Below are 13859 nucleotides of genomic sequence, written 5' to 3'. Positions count from 1 at the left end.
CCCCACCTTTGCAGGGATCAGGGGGCGTTGGGAGGGGCGGGTGGAGCCTCCAGTGACCGAGCTGCGTATGCGGGCCGGTCCCTCGGAGCGTTGCATGCTGGGACTCCAGCGCCAGGGAAGTAAAGCTCCACACTGTGGCCCTGGCCCGTGGTCCTCATCCCGGGTGTTTCCTCCCCAGGTTCTGCGACTCTCCCACCAGCGACCTGGAGATGCGGAACGGGCGCGGCAGAGGCAAGCGCATGCGCCCCAATAGCAGCGCGCCGGTGACGGAGACGGCGGCCACCTCGGACAGCAAAGGGACCAGCAGCAGCAGCAAGACGCGGGCAGGCGCCAGCAGCAAAGGGCGGCGGGGGAGCCAGACCTCCTCGGAGCAGCGCCCCCCGCCCAGCGGCGCCGCCGAGGACGTCAAGGCCAGCCCCTCCTCGGTGGCCAAGCGGAAGAGCAAGCCCCTCTCCGACATGGAGCTCAACTCCAGCTCCGAGGACTCCAAGGGCAGCAAGCGCATCCGCACCAACTCCATGGGCTCGGCGCCCGCGCCCCCACCCGGGGTCAAGGTGGAGCCCGTGGGCCTGGACCGGAACTGCCCGTCCCCCATCCTCATCGACTGCCCGCACCCCAACTGCAACAAGAAGTACAAGCACATCAACGGGCTGAAGTACCACCAGGCCCACGCGCACACGGATGACGACAGCAAGCCCGAGGCGGACGGGGACAGCGAGTGCGGCGAGGAGCCGGCCCTGCCTGCCGACGTGGGCAGCTGCAACGGCTCCCAGAAGGGCTCCCTCTCGCCCGCCCGCTCGGCCACGCCCAAGGTGCGGCTGCTGGAGCCCCACAGCCCCTCCCCATCGGGCAGGTTCGGCGCCAAGGCCCCCTGCAAGAAGAAGCCAGGGGCGGATGGGGACGTGGACCCCGGCGCCCTGTCCAACGACGGCTCGGAGGACGGCCCCTCGGCGGCGGACGAGACCAGCAACGACGGCTTCGAGCCACTGGAGAAGAGGGGCCAGGACAAGGCCAAGAAGCCGGCCGGGCCAAAGCCCGACAAGATCCCGTCCAAAAGCTTGAAGTCCGCCCGGCCCATTGCTCCTGCCCTGCCCCCGCAGCAGATCTACACCTTCCAGACGGCCACCTTCGCCGCGGCCAGCCCCGGCGCCGCCGCCGCCTTGACCGCCACCGTCGTGCAGGCCATGCCCAGCTCCCCCCAGCTCAAACCCATCCAGCCCAAGCCCACCGTCATGGGGGAGCCCTTCGCCGTCAACCCCACCCTGACCCCCTCCAAGGACAAGAAGAAGAAGGACAAGAAGAAGAAGGAATCCAAGGAGGCCGACCCGCCCCCGACGCCCGGGAAGGGCTGCCGCGCGGAGGAGGGCAAAAGCCCCTTCCGCGGGGAGGCTGGGGAGCCGGGGCCCAAGGGCGAGGGCCTCCTGAACGGCTCTGCTGACCCGCACCAGAGCCGGCTGGCCAGCATCAAGGCCGAGGCCGACAAGATCTACAGCTTCACGGACAACGCCCCCAGCCCCTCCATCGGGGGGGCCAGCCGGCTGGAGAACGCGGCCCCCGCCCCGGCCCAGCCCCTGGCCCCGCTGCACGTGGTGACGCAGAACGGGGCAGAGGCGGGCTCCGTGAAGACCAGCAGCCCGGCCTACTCGGACATCTCGGACGCGGGGGAGGACGGGGAGGGCAAGCTGGAGAGCATGAAGGCCAAGGACCCTGAGCAGCTGCTCAAGGAAGGGGCCAAGAAGGCGCTGTTCCCGCCCCAGCCGCAGAGCAAGGACTCGCCCTACTCGCAGGGCTTTGACGCGTACTACTCCCCGGGCTACCCGCAGGCCAGCCCCGGGCCCCTCAACCCCAGCAGCCAGGCCGCCGAGAGCCAGGCCGCCAAGCTGAAGAAGGAGGAGGAGCAGGAGCTGCCGGAGGGGAAGGGGAAGAGCGAAGGCAGCGAGGAGAAGAAGGTGGAACTCAGCGGCTCCAGCCAGCAGCCCTCGGTCATCCAGCAGCGGCCCAGCATGTACATGCAGTCCCTGTACTACAACCAGTATGCCTACGTGCCCCCCTACGGCTACAGCGAGCAGGGCTACCACGCCCACCTGCTGAGCACCAGCCCCGCCTACCGGCAGCAGTACGAGGAGCAGCAGAAGCAGCGGCAGGGCTTGGAGGTGCAGCCGTCCCGTGGGCTGGAGAAGAAAGCCGAGCTGGGCCTCAAGGAGGACTGGAAGCCGAAGCCGTCGGTCCCTCCGACGCTCACCAAAGCCCCCAGCCTGACGGACCTGGTGAAGTCGGGACTGGGCAAGGCCAAGGAGGTGGGGGCGGTCGAGTCGGCCAAGTCGGTGATCATCCCCAAGCTGGAGGACTCCTCCAAGCTGCCCAGCCAGGTGGCCGAGGGGCTGAAGGTGAAGGTGGCTGAGGCCGGGCACCTGGGGAAGGAGGCGGCTGAGTCCAAAGCCGGGGTGGACTGCGGCCGGCAGGCGGAGGCGGACCCCGTCCTCTGGTACAGACAGGTATGCGCGGCGCTCGGGCATGCTGCCTGGGGGTTGGGCTCCATCGGCCCCAGTGGCGCTTCCCTCCCAAGCCCTCTGCACCGCTAGGGTTGCCAGATGGTTTAACCAAAAATACCATGCGCCCCCCTCCCCCTCCAAAAAACAGAAACTACCGGGGGGGAAATTCTGTTGAGGGGGAAAAAAGGGAGACACCAAAGTTATTGAGAAAAAAAAAAGAACAAAAAAAGCGTGGCCCCTTTAAGAAAGGCTTTTGAGGCTTTTTGGCCCTAACTGGTGGCCGTCTGCCATCTTGTCTTCCTGCTCACAAAGTTCCAGGCATTTTAGGGCGTTTCAGGTGTCCGGTATTTTCTGAATTTTTTTACCGGGCAGGAGGCGAAAATACCGAACTGTCTGGGTCAGTACCGGACACCTGGCAACCCTACACACCGCAGCCCTTCCCTGCACCCGGAGTGCGTCCCCTCAGCTGCTCCTCACCGGGGGGGCGCAGCTCCCTCACCTCAGCCCCCTCCCCTGGCTTTCAGGCTGCTGGGGCGGGGGGGCGAGCTGTCCCCTCCCCACAGGGTAGGGTCACTCCCCTCCAGCTTTAGGGGTGGGGCCCAGCTGGATTTCCTCGGGGGTGTTGGACCGGCCAGGGCCAGCCAAGCACAGCTGTGCAGTGTGTGGGGCTGGGCTCAGGCCAGGAACTGAGCCCCGAAGGGCCATAGCATTGGGCATGGGACTGGAGAGAAGCCGGCAGAGCCCTCTGCCTCTGGGGGAGGTGAGCAAGCCAGGCAGGGGGATTGGCCCCACACTCTGCCCCCCTTCTGCCTCCGGCCTCTGTGTGCCGCCTTGCCCTCTGCAGCCCCGTGGAGCCTGGACACGCCTGGCGGGATTGGGGAGGGGAAGGCGGCAGGCAAGTGGGGAGCAGGTCCCGGACACACCTGGCGTGAGTGGGGAGGAAGGGGGCAGGGGGCCGGCGGGCGGGGGCCAGGGGCCAGGCCCCGGGGCTCTGACGGGCTCTGTGCTCGGTGCAGGATACGGAGCCCCGCATGTGGACCTACGTGTACCCTGCCAAGTACTCGGAGCTGAAGAGCGAGGACGAGCGGTGGAAGGAGGAGCGGGACAGGAAGCTGAAGGAGGAACGGAGCCGGAGCAAAGAGCCCGGCCCCAAGGAGGACGGAAAGGAAGGCGCCAGCTCCGAGTGCAAACTGCCGGCCCCCGAGGAGCCCCGCCTGGTGGGGAAGGACCCCAGGCCCAGCGTCCATGTCCCCGTCTCCTCGCCCCTCCCCCAGCATCAGTCCTACATCCCCTACATGCACGGCTACTCCTACAGCCAGTCCTACGACCCCAGCCACCCCAGCTACCGGGGCATGCCCGCCGTCATGATGCAGAACTACCCAGGTACGGGTGCCGGGGGGGAACTGGCAGCAGGCGGGAGTGTGGGGTGCTCGCCCTGTGGGAAAGGCATGTGTCCGGGCCCCGCCTCGGGTTCCTCTGGCCCCGCCTCGGGTTCCTCTGGCCCCCGCCTCGGGTGTGTCCGGGCCCCGCCTCTGGTTCCTCTGGGTCCCGCCTCGGGTTCCTCTGGCCCCGCCTCGGGTTCCTCTGGCCCCGCCTCGGGTTCCTCTGGCCCCGCCTCGGGTTCCTCTGGGTCCCGCCTCGGGTTCCTCTGGCCCCGCCTCGGGTTCCTCTGGCCCCGCCTCGGGTTCCTCTGGGTCCCGCCTCGGGTTCCTCTGGGTCCCGCCTCGGGTTCCTCTGGCCCCGCCTCGGGTTCCTCTGGCCCCGCCTCGGGTTCCTCTGGCCCCGCCTCGGGTTCCTCTGGCCCCGCCTCGGGTTCCTCTGGCCCCTGCCTCGGGTGTGTCCGGGCCCCGCCTCGGGTTCCTCTGGGTCCCGCCTCGGGTTCCTCTGGCCCCGCCTCGGGTTCCTCTGGCCCCCGCCTCGGGTGTGTCCGGGCCCCGCCTCTGGTTCCTCTGGGTCCTGCCTCGGGTTCCTCTGGCCCCGCCTCGGGTTCTTCTGGGTCCCGCCTCGGGTTCCTCTGGCCCCGCCTCGGGTTCCTCTGGCCCCGCCTCGGGTGCGTCCAGGCCCCGTCTCGGGTTCCTCTGGCCCCGCCTCGGGTGCGTCCAGGCCCCGTCTCGGGTTCCTCTGGCCCCGCCTCGGGTGCGTCCAGGCCCCGTCTCGGGTTCCTCTGGCCCCGCCTCGGGTGCGTCCAGGCCCCGTCTCGGGTTCCTCTGGCCCCCGCCTCGGGTGCGTCCAGGCCCCGTCTCGGGTTCCTCTGGCCCCGCCTCGGGTGCGTCCAGGCCCCGTCTCGGGTTCCTCTGGCCCTCGCCTCGGGTGCGTCCAGGCCCCGTCTCGGGTTCCTCTGGCCCCGCCTCGGGTGCGTCCAGGCCCCGTCTCGGGTTCCTCTGGCCCCCGCCTCGGGTGCGTCCAGGCCCCGTCTCGGGTTCCTCTGGCCCCGCCTCGGGTGCATCCGGGCCCCGCCTCGGGTTCCTCTGGCCCTCGCCTCGGGTTCCTCTGGCCCTCGCCTCGGGTGCATCTGGGCCCCGCCTCGGGTTCCTCTGGCCCTCGCCTCGGGTGCATCCGGGCCCCGCCTCGGGTTCCTCTGGCCCCGCCTCAGGTGCGTCTCAGGGCTGTCAGCCCTTGAGGGGCTGGGTGAGCTGAGTGGCGCTCACAATGCAGCCCCCCTGCCTCACACTGGTGCCCCTGCAGCTGGGGGCAGGGCGGGCCGAGGCAGATGCAGCCAGCTGGCAGGGCTGCCATGGGAAAGCAGGGGCCGGGCCGGGCAGGGCTCAGCCCTTCTCCAGGGAGCCTTTGGCCCCCCCATGGCCCAGCCCCAGCAGCAGGGAGGCTGGTTGGTGGGCAGGTGTGTCGGGCTGTGGGAGCCCCGATTCTCGGCCTCAGCTTAGTGGCATGGGCTGCCCCCAGCCGGAGCAGAGCCCCCCGTTCTGACTGGCCTCCCCCCACAGGCTCCTACCTGCCCTCCAGCTACTCCTTCTCCCCGTACGGCAGCAAGGCCTCGGGCAGCGAGGACGGCGACAAGGCCCGAGCCAGCCCCAGCGTGAGCTGCAAGCCCAGCTCCGAGTCCAAGGCCCTGGACATCCTGCAGCAGCACGCCAGCCACTACAAGAGCAAGTCTCCCACGGTGAGGGGGGCAGGGCTGCAGCTGGCGGGGGGCGGGGGGCGGGGGTGGCACCTCTCCTGCCCTGGGAGTGACACTGGCACAGCCAGTCCCAGATCCACCACGGAGACCCCTGGAAGGTCCCGGACAGACCCCAGCGCTGCGTGTGCTGCCCGTGGCGGCCTGGCGGTGACCACGCCCAGGTCAGTCAGTGATGGGCTACAGCAGCCTGGGCACTGACCATTAGGCATCTCTCCCTCCCACCTGGGAGAGGCTGCTGGGCCCGGCTTGGGGCTGGGAGGCCCTGGCACCAGCCTGGAAGACCTGGGGGCTGTTCCAGGGGAAGGAGGCTGCAGCGTAGGCCAGAGGCTCCTCCCGCAACTCAGCCCCCCGGGTGCTACGGGTTGGAGTCGGGCCCCTTCTAGCGATGGCTTGCTGGGCCCTGCAGGCGAGCAGAGGGTAGGCCTTAGTGCAGCCCGCTCCCCTGCCACGGGGGAGCCCCCACCTCCCTGCCCAGCCCGGGACTGTGGGGGTGGCTGGAATTGCCCCTTGGGACTGGCAGGACCCAGCGCCCCAGGGAGAAGTGCCCTCGCGGCAGGCCGTGCCCTGGGCCCAGGGTGGCGCTGTCCTGGCGGGGCTGCCTCCTCCTGGGCAGGGCTCACTGGGTCTGTGCTCTCTCCAGATCGGCGAGAAGGCGTCTCAGGAGAGGGAGCGGGGCTGCGGGGGGGGCGGCGGTTGCAGCAGCATCGGCGGAGCAGCCGGTGGAGAAAGGAGTGTAGATCGGCCCCGCACCTCCCCCTCTCAGCGCCTGATGTCGACCCACCACCACCACCACCACCTGGGGTACTCGCTGCTGCCAGCACAGTACAACCTGCCCTATGCAACAGGTGAGAGGGTCTGACCCCCGTCTCTCGACTCCGCCCGGCCCTGAGCTCTGACCCCGGGGAGCCCACGGGCCGGTCCCCCGCTGCCGTCTCCAGGTTAGTAGCGCAAGGAAAGGTGGAGAGTGAACGGTTACAGGGGACAAATGGCAGAGCCGGGTGCACGGTCCTGCTGGGCTCGCTCCTCAGCCCCTCCAGGCCTGGCTCCTAGCAGACGCCCTGCGCTGAGGAGCGACGGCGGAGCCCCGGCCCCCCGTAGCCTGGCCCGGCTGAAGTGTCACGTGAGCAAGGCACTGGCCTGGGTAGAACTCGGGCTGTGCTGGGCGCTGCTGGGAAAGCGCCACGGGGGGCCTGGCACCACTCGAGGGCACTGGCAGTGACGTGCTGCTGCTCGCCGGACTGGCCGCCCGGCTGGCCTGTTGGCGCCTCCCTGAATACAAGCGCAGAGCCGGTGCCCACAGCAGTCAGACCCGCACCCGCACCGTGGGAACAGTCGGCGAATCGCGAGCCCACTGGTGTGTTCGCACCGACTCCTGGGCCGAGGACTTGGCACCTTCGGAGCAGAACCCAGGAAGGTTGCCGGGCTGCTGTCAGCTCAGCCCCGGAGCCCAGCTCAGACCAGCAGCCAGGCCAGGGACAGGGCGCAGCTGCCAGGTCGCCCTTGGCCACGGCCCGGGGCTGCCATGAGCCGGTGACGTCCGCCAGCCCGATCACGCCCGTCTCTGCTTCTCGCCGCAGGTCTCTCTTCTACGGCCATCGTGGCCAGCCAGCAGGGCTCCGCTCCCTCCCTGTACCCGCCTCCCCGGAGGTGAGAACGGTAAGGCTGCTGCTCCACTCCAGCCGGGGGAGGCCCAGGGCCTGGAATCGGCTGCGCGGGGTGAGCCTGCGGCCCCTTGACACTCGGGCCTGGGCCTTCCAAGTGGGGAGCAGGGTGGCGGGTGCAGCCAGGGGCTGCCCTTGTGTCCCGCAGCTGTGCCTGTGCTCTGTACTCCCGACCTGGCCCCCGTCACTCCAGCCTGGATCCCCCCCCCGTGCCCCACCCGTACCCCCCCCACAGCCGCCTGCCACTCCAGCCTGGATCCTGCACCCACCGCACCCCCCCCCACACACAGCCCCCTGCCACTCCAGCCTGGATCCTGCACCCACCGCACCCCCCCACACACACAGCCCCCTGCCACTCCAGCCTGGATCCCACGCCCACCGCAACCCCGCCCCCCCCCCCCCCCCGCACAGCCCCCTGCCACTCCAACCTGGAACCCCCGCCCACTCCCACCCACAGCCCCCTGCCACTCCAGCCTGGATCCCCCACTCACCACAGCCCCGTGCCACTGTAACCTGGGTCCCCCACCCACCGCACCGACCCCCCCCAGCCCTCTGCTACTCCAGCCTAGATCCCCCGCTCACCGCACCAACCCCCCCCCCACAGCCACTCCAGCCTGGATCCTCCACCCACCATACCGACCCCTGCCCCCCCGCCACTCCAGCCTAGATCCACCGCCCACAGCCCCCTGCCACTCCAGCCCAAGCTCCCCGTGTCTAGCTCTGCTGGTGCCCCTCACTCCTGACTCGCAGCCCCCTGCTAGCCCAGCCTGGGCTCCCCATCCCCGTGGCAGCTCTGCCAGTGCCCCATAACTGACCCCCGGGCCTCTGCTGTTCCAGCCTGGGCGTCCCCTGGACAGCTGCCTGCTTAGTAAACGCTGTTAGGAATCCAGTGGCTGATTTCAGGGCAGCTGCCGCATCCCCGGCTCTGGGTGCTGGGCCTGCAGCACCAGGGCAGGGGCGCCCCTGGGGGATGCAGCGTTGGCACCGGCGTGATTTCCCCTTCGGTTTCTCGGCAGGGTGCGCCGCAATTGGAGGACAGAGGCTGTACCAAGTCATGTGACTGGCTCACATGCGGACGTGCTGGAGATTCCATTGGACATCAGTTGAATGGTGTTGATCGTTCTGTTTGACGTTCCTGCCGTAATCAGAGGCAGCCTTTCCTCTTCCCGCTCGGACAGCGGCGTCCCGCCCCCACGCCCCGCGCTAGGTGGGACCCACAGGGCTATTTATTCGCCTGGCCACCGGCCCTTGGAAGGGAAGCGACACGACACACCTGCCTGAGGCCACCTAAGAGGCGATGGAGGCAGAGGGGGGTTGAGCCGGAGTCCCTCGGAGGTCACAGTGTGGCCGGGGCCACACAGCAGGAGCATTGGGGGGCACCAGCCAGACCTGCTCCTTGCTGAGCCCTCCTGCCGCCTGCGGTGGCAGAGCGGAGCAGGTTACTGCAGTTGCGCGGCCTGGCCCTGGAGTCGCAGACCCAGGGAAGGACTGTTGGGGCGCAGCTGCCTGGGTGGCTGCAGGGAGGGGAGGGGAGGGGCCCGCAGCGCGCGTGGCGGGCAGCACCAGGGCGTGACATGAACTGGGCAGCACCAGCCCCTCGGTGAAGCAGGTTGGTCCGTGTTGGGCAGCGCAGAGGCCTGGGGCGCAGCGACTAGTCCAGCTGGGGGTAGAGTCAGCGGCTGAGTCTTGGCTGCCAGGGTGGCTACTGGTGCTCCGGCCCCGCAGGGTGCTCTGCTGCTGGGTGTCCCTCCCCTTAATCTCTCTGTGCCCCTGCCGGCCCCTCCCCGTTCCGCTCCGCCACAGCGCTGCCATGCTGCCCGCCTCCGGTGCTAGGGCAGACTGGCCCTCATTTGGCACAAACAGGACCTGCTCAGTCCCTGCTGAGCAGCCCTCCCAGCTGTAGGCCCCCCATGCTGGCTCAGGTCGTCTCCTGCGGCTGCCCCAAAGCAGCCTGGCCCGTCTGCCGAATCGATGCTGATTTTAGTGTCTGATTCCTGAGCTGGGTTGGGCCTGGGAGGGGCGAGCACGTGCCGGTGGGGCTGAGCGCACCCCCTGCCCCAGGCAGTGACGTTCACCCCACCCCACCGGCCTAGGCACCCAGGCCAGGGGCCAAGCCCCCTTAGTGCTTCAGGCAGCCTAAGAGGCCCTTGCCCCCCGGAGCTGGCCTTGCTGATGTGCTACCAGGCCCCTCCCTAGCCTGCAGACAGCATGGGGGTGTTGTGGCAAGGGGCTGAGCGCCCAGCTGGCCTCACCTCCCCCACCCTGCTTGTCACTTTCACTCTGCAGCTCGGGAGCCCTGGGCTGGCCCTGCCTGGGGCTGTCTGTGCTGCGTGGGGGGCTGCCCAGGGCACTGTACATACTGTAAAAAGGGTTTGGTTGAAGCTGTTGTTTTGGGTTTTGTTCCCCCCCCGCAAAGAGGAGCTGCTGGTCACACTGAGGGCCCAACTGTCCACGCAGCTCCCCCCCTGCCCCCCCCCATTCTTTTAACCCTTTCAGTTTGTCCATCAGAGGAAGCCATGGGTTTGCTCTGCTCCTGGCCAGGCTGGCTGCTGGGTGGGAGGGGCTGGCTCAGCCAGCCCGCCCAGGGTGGAGTGACCACTCCTCCATACTCTAGGGTCTGGGAAATGCTGCAGCACCTGCCTGGCACCTGCAGGCCACCCACAACCTAAGCAAAGATTCCATCTGCCACTTGCCCGCTGAGTTCCCTGGGGCCTGGATTAGCTGAGGGGGGTGGTCTGCCTGGCAGGGGTGCTTGGGGGGGGCAAAGCCTCACCCCAGGGGGAGTCCTGGGCTTAGCCCGTTGAGACTCCTGCAGAGCGCTGGGGGTGGATGGATTGCTCTGCATGGTGGCGAGGGGGAGATGGCTCAGGGCACGGTGGCAGCACAGGAGTGATTCTGTTCCTGCTACCTTGGTGTGATGTCATGGTTCTTCTCCCCCCCTCCCCCCCGTGGGGGGGGGGGCACGCGGCAGGCAGCCAGGCAGGTTGGGGGCTTACCAGATGATTCAACATGCTGGGCCCAGCTGCTGCCAGCAGTCACAGGCAGGGTCCAGCCCCTGCCACAGGTCCCCCTCAAGCTGGCCCCTTGGTGTTTAGGCACCATTTAGCCCAGTTTGAGATTTGACATGTTCAATGTTCCTGGTGCAGCAGCACCCCCTGCTGGGGAGCAGGGTGATCAGCTGGAGGATGCTGCAGGCCCATCCCTTGTCCTAATGGCTGTCTGGTGAGTCCTGTCCCCCCTCCCCACTGGGTGCACCATGAGCAGGGGGCTGCCGCATTGATGTTTAGCTCGTTTCCATTGGCGTTGCTGTGTTGGGTTTAATTTCAGTCTTCCTGACTCTGCCCTTCTGTAAAGTGTACATTATACCAAGCTCCTTGTTTTTTATATATATATAAATATATATATACACACACCTGCGCTCTCCCTGCCCAGGGCCAGTCAGGCAAGGAGAGAGAATAAATCTTTTTAAGAGACAATCACAAATAGAGGGATTGCTTTTTCTTTCTGCCCTGCCCACCCGTTAACATTTGCTGGCAGTAGCCAAACCTGTCCTGCCACTGATTGGCAATTGGATGCTGCAGCGAATGCCCCAGCAAACAGGCATCTCCCCCAGGAAACCATAGGCAGGGCTGGATCTGGAACCCCAGTGCTTTGTGCCCAAGGATGGCAGGACCCCCATGCTCCAAGGGGCAGAGGCAACTAAGCCATGCCCCCTTCCTTCCAGCCAGGCTGCTCCTTGGAGAAGATGCCTAACACTGAGGTGAGACACTCCTGCTCTGTGTTTCAACACTCTCTTCAGTGTAGGGGGGATGCTCCTTATGCAAGAACAGCTGTTAACCACAGCCTGGTTGCACCATCCTGCTGATTCAGTATTATGGGAACTGTAAGCTGGGTGGTTGCTGTAGTTGTAGGCTTTCAGAAGCTGAAGATCAAAGGCCTCTTGTATCTATAAGCCCCTTCCTGACGTGGCCATGTGTATGTACAAGGAGACAGTTAGCAGGATTTTTGGACAAACTGAAAAAGTGTTGTGAGGTTGTAACTAAGAACAACGAGCAGTCCTAGGGCACCTTCAAGATCAAATAGGTTGTGCCCACAAAAAACTAGCAGACGTTGAGTAGCAAGGTTCTCAGTGGCCAACTCCATGGTGCTTGGCCAGGGCTGAGAGCCCCAGAGCAGCTGCCTGGTTGCTATAGCCACAGGGCTAGGCACAATTACAGACAAGGAGTTGTGAAATCCGCACCAGCCTGCTCCTGTGCAGCTCAGCCAAACCGCCTCATTTTCCTCCAAGAGCAGCAGTTCAGGGCGGTTTAGCTGCCTGAGCACTAGGCTCCCCCAGCTGGTTTGTAACTGTTCAGAGGCTTTGGCAGCTGAGTGCACAGATAACCATAAGGCAGCGCTACCCTGCTTTTAATCTGCCACAGCCACATCCTCTGGTCATTCTGCAACTTGCTCCATCTGTTGCTGGAAGCGTACTAAGCTGCTCTCCAGGTTTTCTGTGTAAGACTGCTCCTGGAGCAAGGGGTATGCTGGGTCTTCCAGGATCCCTATGGGCATTTCAGCATCCCTCAGTGAAATCTTCTGGCCTTACAAGAAAGTCCCTGCTTGGTGCTCTGCACAGGCCAGCGTTCCTGAAGGTATCAACAAGGGGCAACATGCAAGTGAAACAGCCATAGTGAACCACCAGCACCCACAACAGCAGAGAAGTACCCCCCTCCTCCACGGCTGTACTGGCCCGAAACAATCCAAGCCAAAATGGGAATGTGCCTGCCAGCTATCACCTCACTGCACTCAGGGGAACCTACTGCCAAAGCCATTCACTATTTCACGCACATTGCAAGAGTCAGTCCTAGCAGGAGGCAAGGAATGGCTCTGCAACCCGGATAGTGATCTGGAGTCACCAGCGTCCACGCAGCCATCACTACAGGCTTCTCCATCAAGAGGGCAGCACTCAAGTTTGGTCTCTGCCCTGCTCTCAGTTCCTGGCAAGTGGTTTTCTGGATCCAGAAGTTCTGCTGCCGCTGCTCATCGCAGATCTGCGTAACAACGCAGGCTCAGCACCCTGTTCCAAAGCAACTGTCCATTGTGCGCAGCTGCTTGGTACATACCAAGAGCAATCGAGTACTGGGTTTCCCATGGTACGCGGGCCAGGCAACGGATTCCAGTTCACACTGGAAAGTTCATGACCCTGCATGACCATCCACATGGACAGCAGAGAGAGATCTGGCCTTTCAGCAGACAGATATGCAGGCGTGCAGGCCTGTTGGAAAAAAAATGCTACAAAACACCGTTGGAAGCCCATGGAATGCTGCATTATGGGACAGCGAGCCCATACCCATGACACACACCAATCCATTCCATCTTCCCACAACTCCTAGCTGCAGAAGCCTGCAAGTTGCACAGTGGGACAACTGCCCACATTCAATGTTCCCTCATTTCTTCCATGTGCAGAATAACTTGTGCGCACCAAGAGATGCAAGCATGCACCACCTGAAGAACACAAGCTGCTGCTGGTTTTGGGCACTCTAAGATGCCACCTAGTCGATTATCAAACTCTCCTGGGCAGCTGCCCAAGCCCTGAGCTTACAGGAAACACTACTCTCTGCGCACTAAAGCACCACTGTGGATTCACTCTAAGGAAAGGAGCGCTGTGTGCACATGAACAAACAGTCAGATCTGGTTTTGACTGTCAGCTTAACTTTTGTTGACAAAACTCTATCGAGTGGACCAGGCCTTAAAGTGCAATTTATCTTCCAGCTCTTTAAAGGGAAGATTAGAACAATCACATATGGTGAAATATCACAGCTTACTGCCCTCAACTTGGATGACAGTATTCACACCTACTTACAATTACATTGTCGGGTGACACCCATCCATTTATTCATACTCTAACATGTGACCCCAGGATTCTGCCCCTAGAAAATACACAGTGACTATGAAAGTCTACGAAATGGCTTCAGCTTTTAAACATCCTCTATGTAAACAAAGCAATGTTATCCAGATCTTAAAAACAATTAAGCAGAAAAAACATGGTTTAAAAAAGCCGCCAAATCATATACTTTAACAGTGGAGACTTCTGGGATTTGGAGAGAAATCTGGTCAACCGAGAAATACTGCAAGACAAATACATTGCCAGGCATGTGAATTAACATCGCATGGAATCCCAGGATTCACCTGCTTGGAGCTGGTTACCTCTTGGAGCTCAGCCGGCCAGCAGTAACAGGGAGTGTTCCGTCTTTCACGACACTTCAGAGAGTTGTTTTACAGCTCTTACTGCCTCCTCGCCGAGACCGTCCCCACAGCTTTGTAAGCCGCACTGGACGGACGTTCAGAAGAACAGACTAAACAATAAACCAACTGCCCTTTAAAATACAGATTGGAAGATGTTGGTTAAATGCCTTTCAAAAGTCTGACTCTTCCCTTAGCCCTGGAGTGGCCTGCCTGCTTTAGAGCGCTGTGGAAGTATCTCCTATCCCTCGTCAGAACAAACTCAGCCAATCCATGTCTTGCCGCAGGGAACTTGGGCATCCCAACACTTCCATTTTGAGGGGCGGGGAAGGAGGGAGACAGACA

General features: G+C 64.2%; 1 protein-coding gene across 3 annotated transcripts in view; it reads left to right on the top strand.

The window, feature by feature from the left end:
- The window catches only part of ZNF609 (zinc finger protein 609), a 111667-nt gene extending 100976 nt beyond the window's left edge, over positions 1 to 10691 (top strand). For all 3 annotated transcript variants that reach the window (XM_075897473.1, XM_075897475.1, XM_075897476.1), the window contains 6 exons: positions 179 to 2495; positions 3509 to 3875; positions 5435 to 5610; positions 6269 to 6473; positions 7206 to 7284; positions 8306 to 10691. In XM_075897473.1, the coding sequence (XP_075753588.1) occupies positions 179 to 2495; positions 3509 to 3875; positions 5435 to 5610; positions 6269 to 6473; positions 7206 to 7279 (3139 nt within the window). In that variant the 3' untranslated portion in view covers positions 7280 to 7284; positions 8306 to 10691. The remainder of the gene's footprint in view (positions 1 to 178; positions 2496 to 3508; positions 3876 to 5434; positions 5611 to 6268; positions 6474 to 7205; positions 7285 to 8305) is intronic.
- The last annotated feature ends 3168 nt before the right edge of the window (positions 10692 to 13859 follow it).

This window comes from Pelodiscus sinensis, chromosome 14 (genome assembly GCF_049634645.1).
Source record: "Pelodiscus sinensis isolate JC-2024 chromosome 14, ASM4963464v1, whole genome shotgun sequence".
In the NCBI taxonomy this organism is placed as follows: domain Eukaryota; kingdom Metazoa; phylum Chordata; order Testudines; family Trionychidae; genus Pelodiscus; species Pelodiscus sinensis.
Note: the sequence above shows the minus strand (reverse complement) of the source record. Positions and strands in the feature narration are given on the sequence as shown.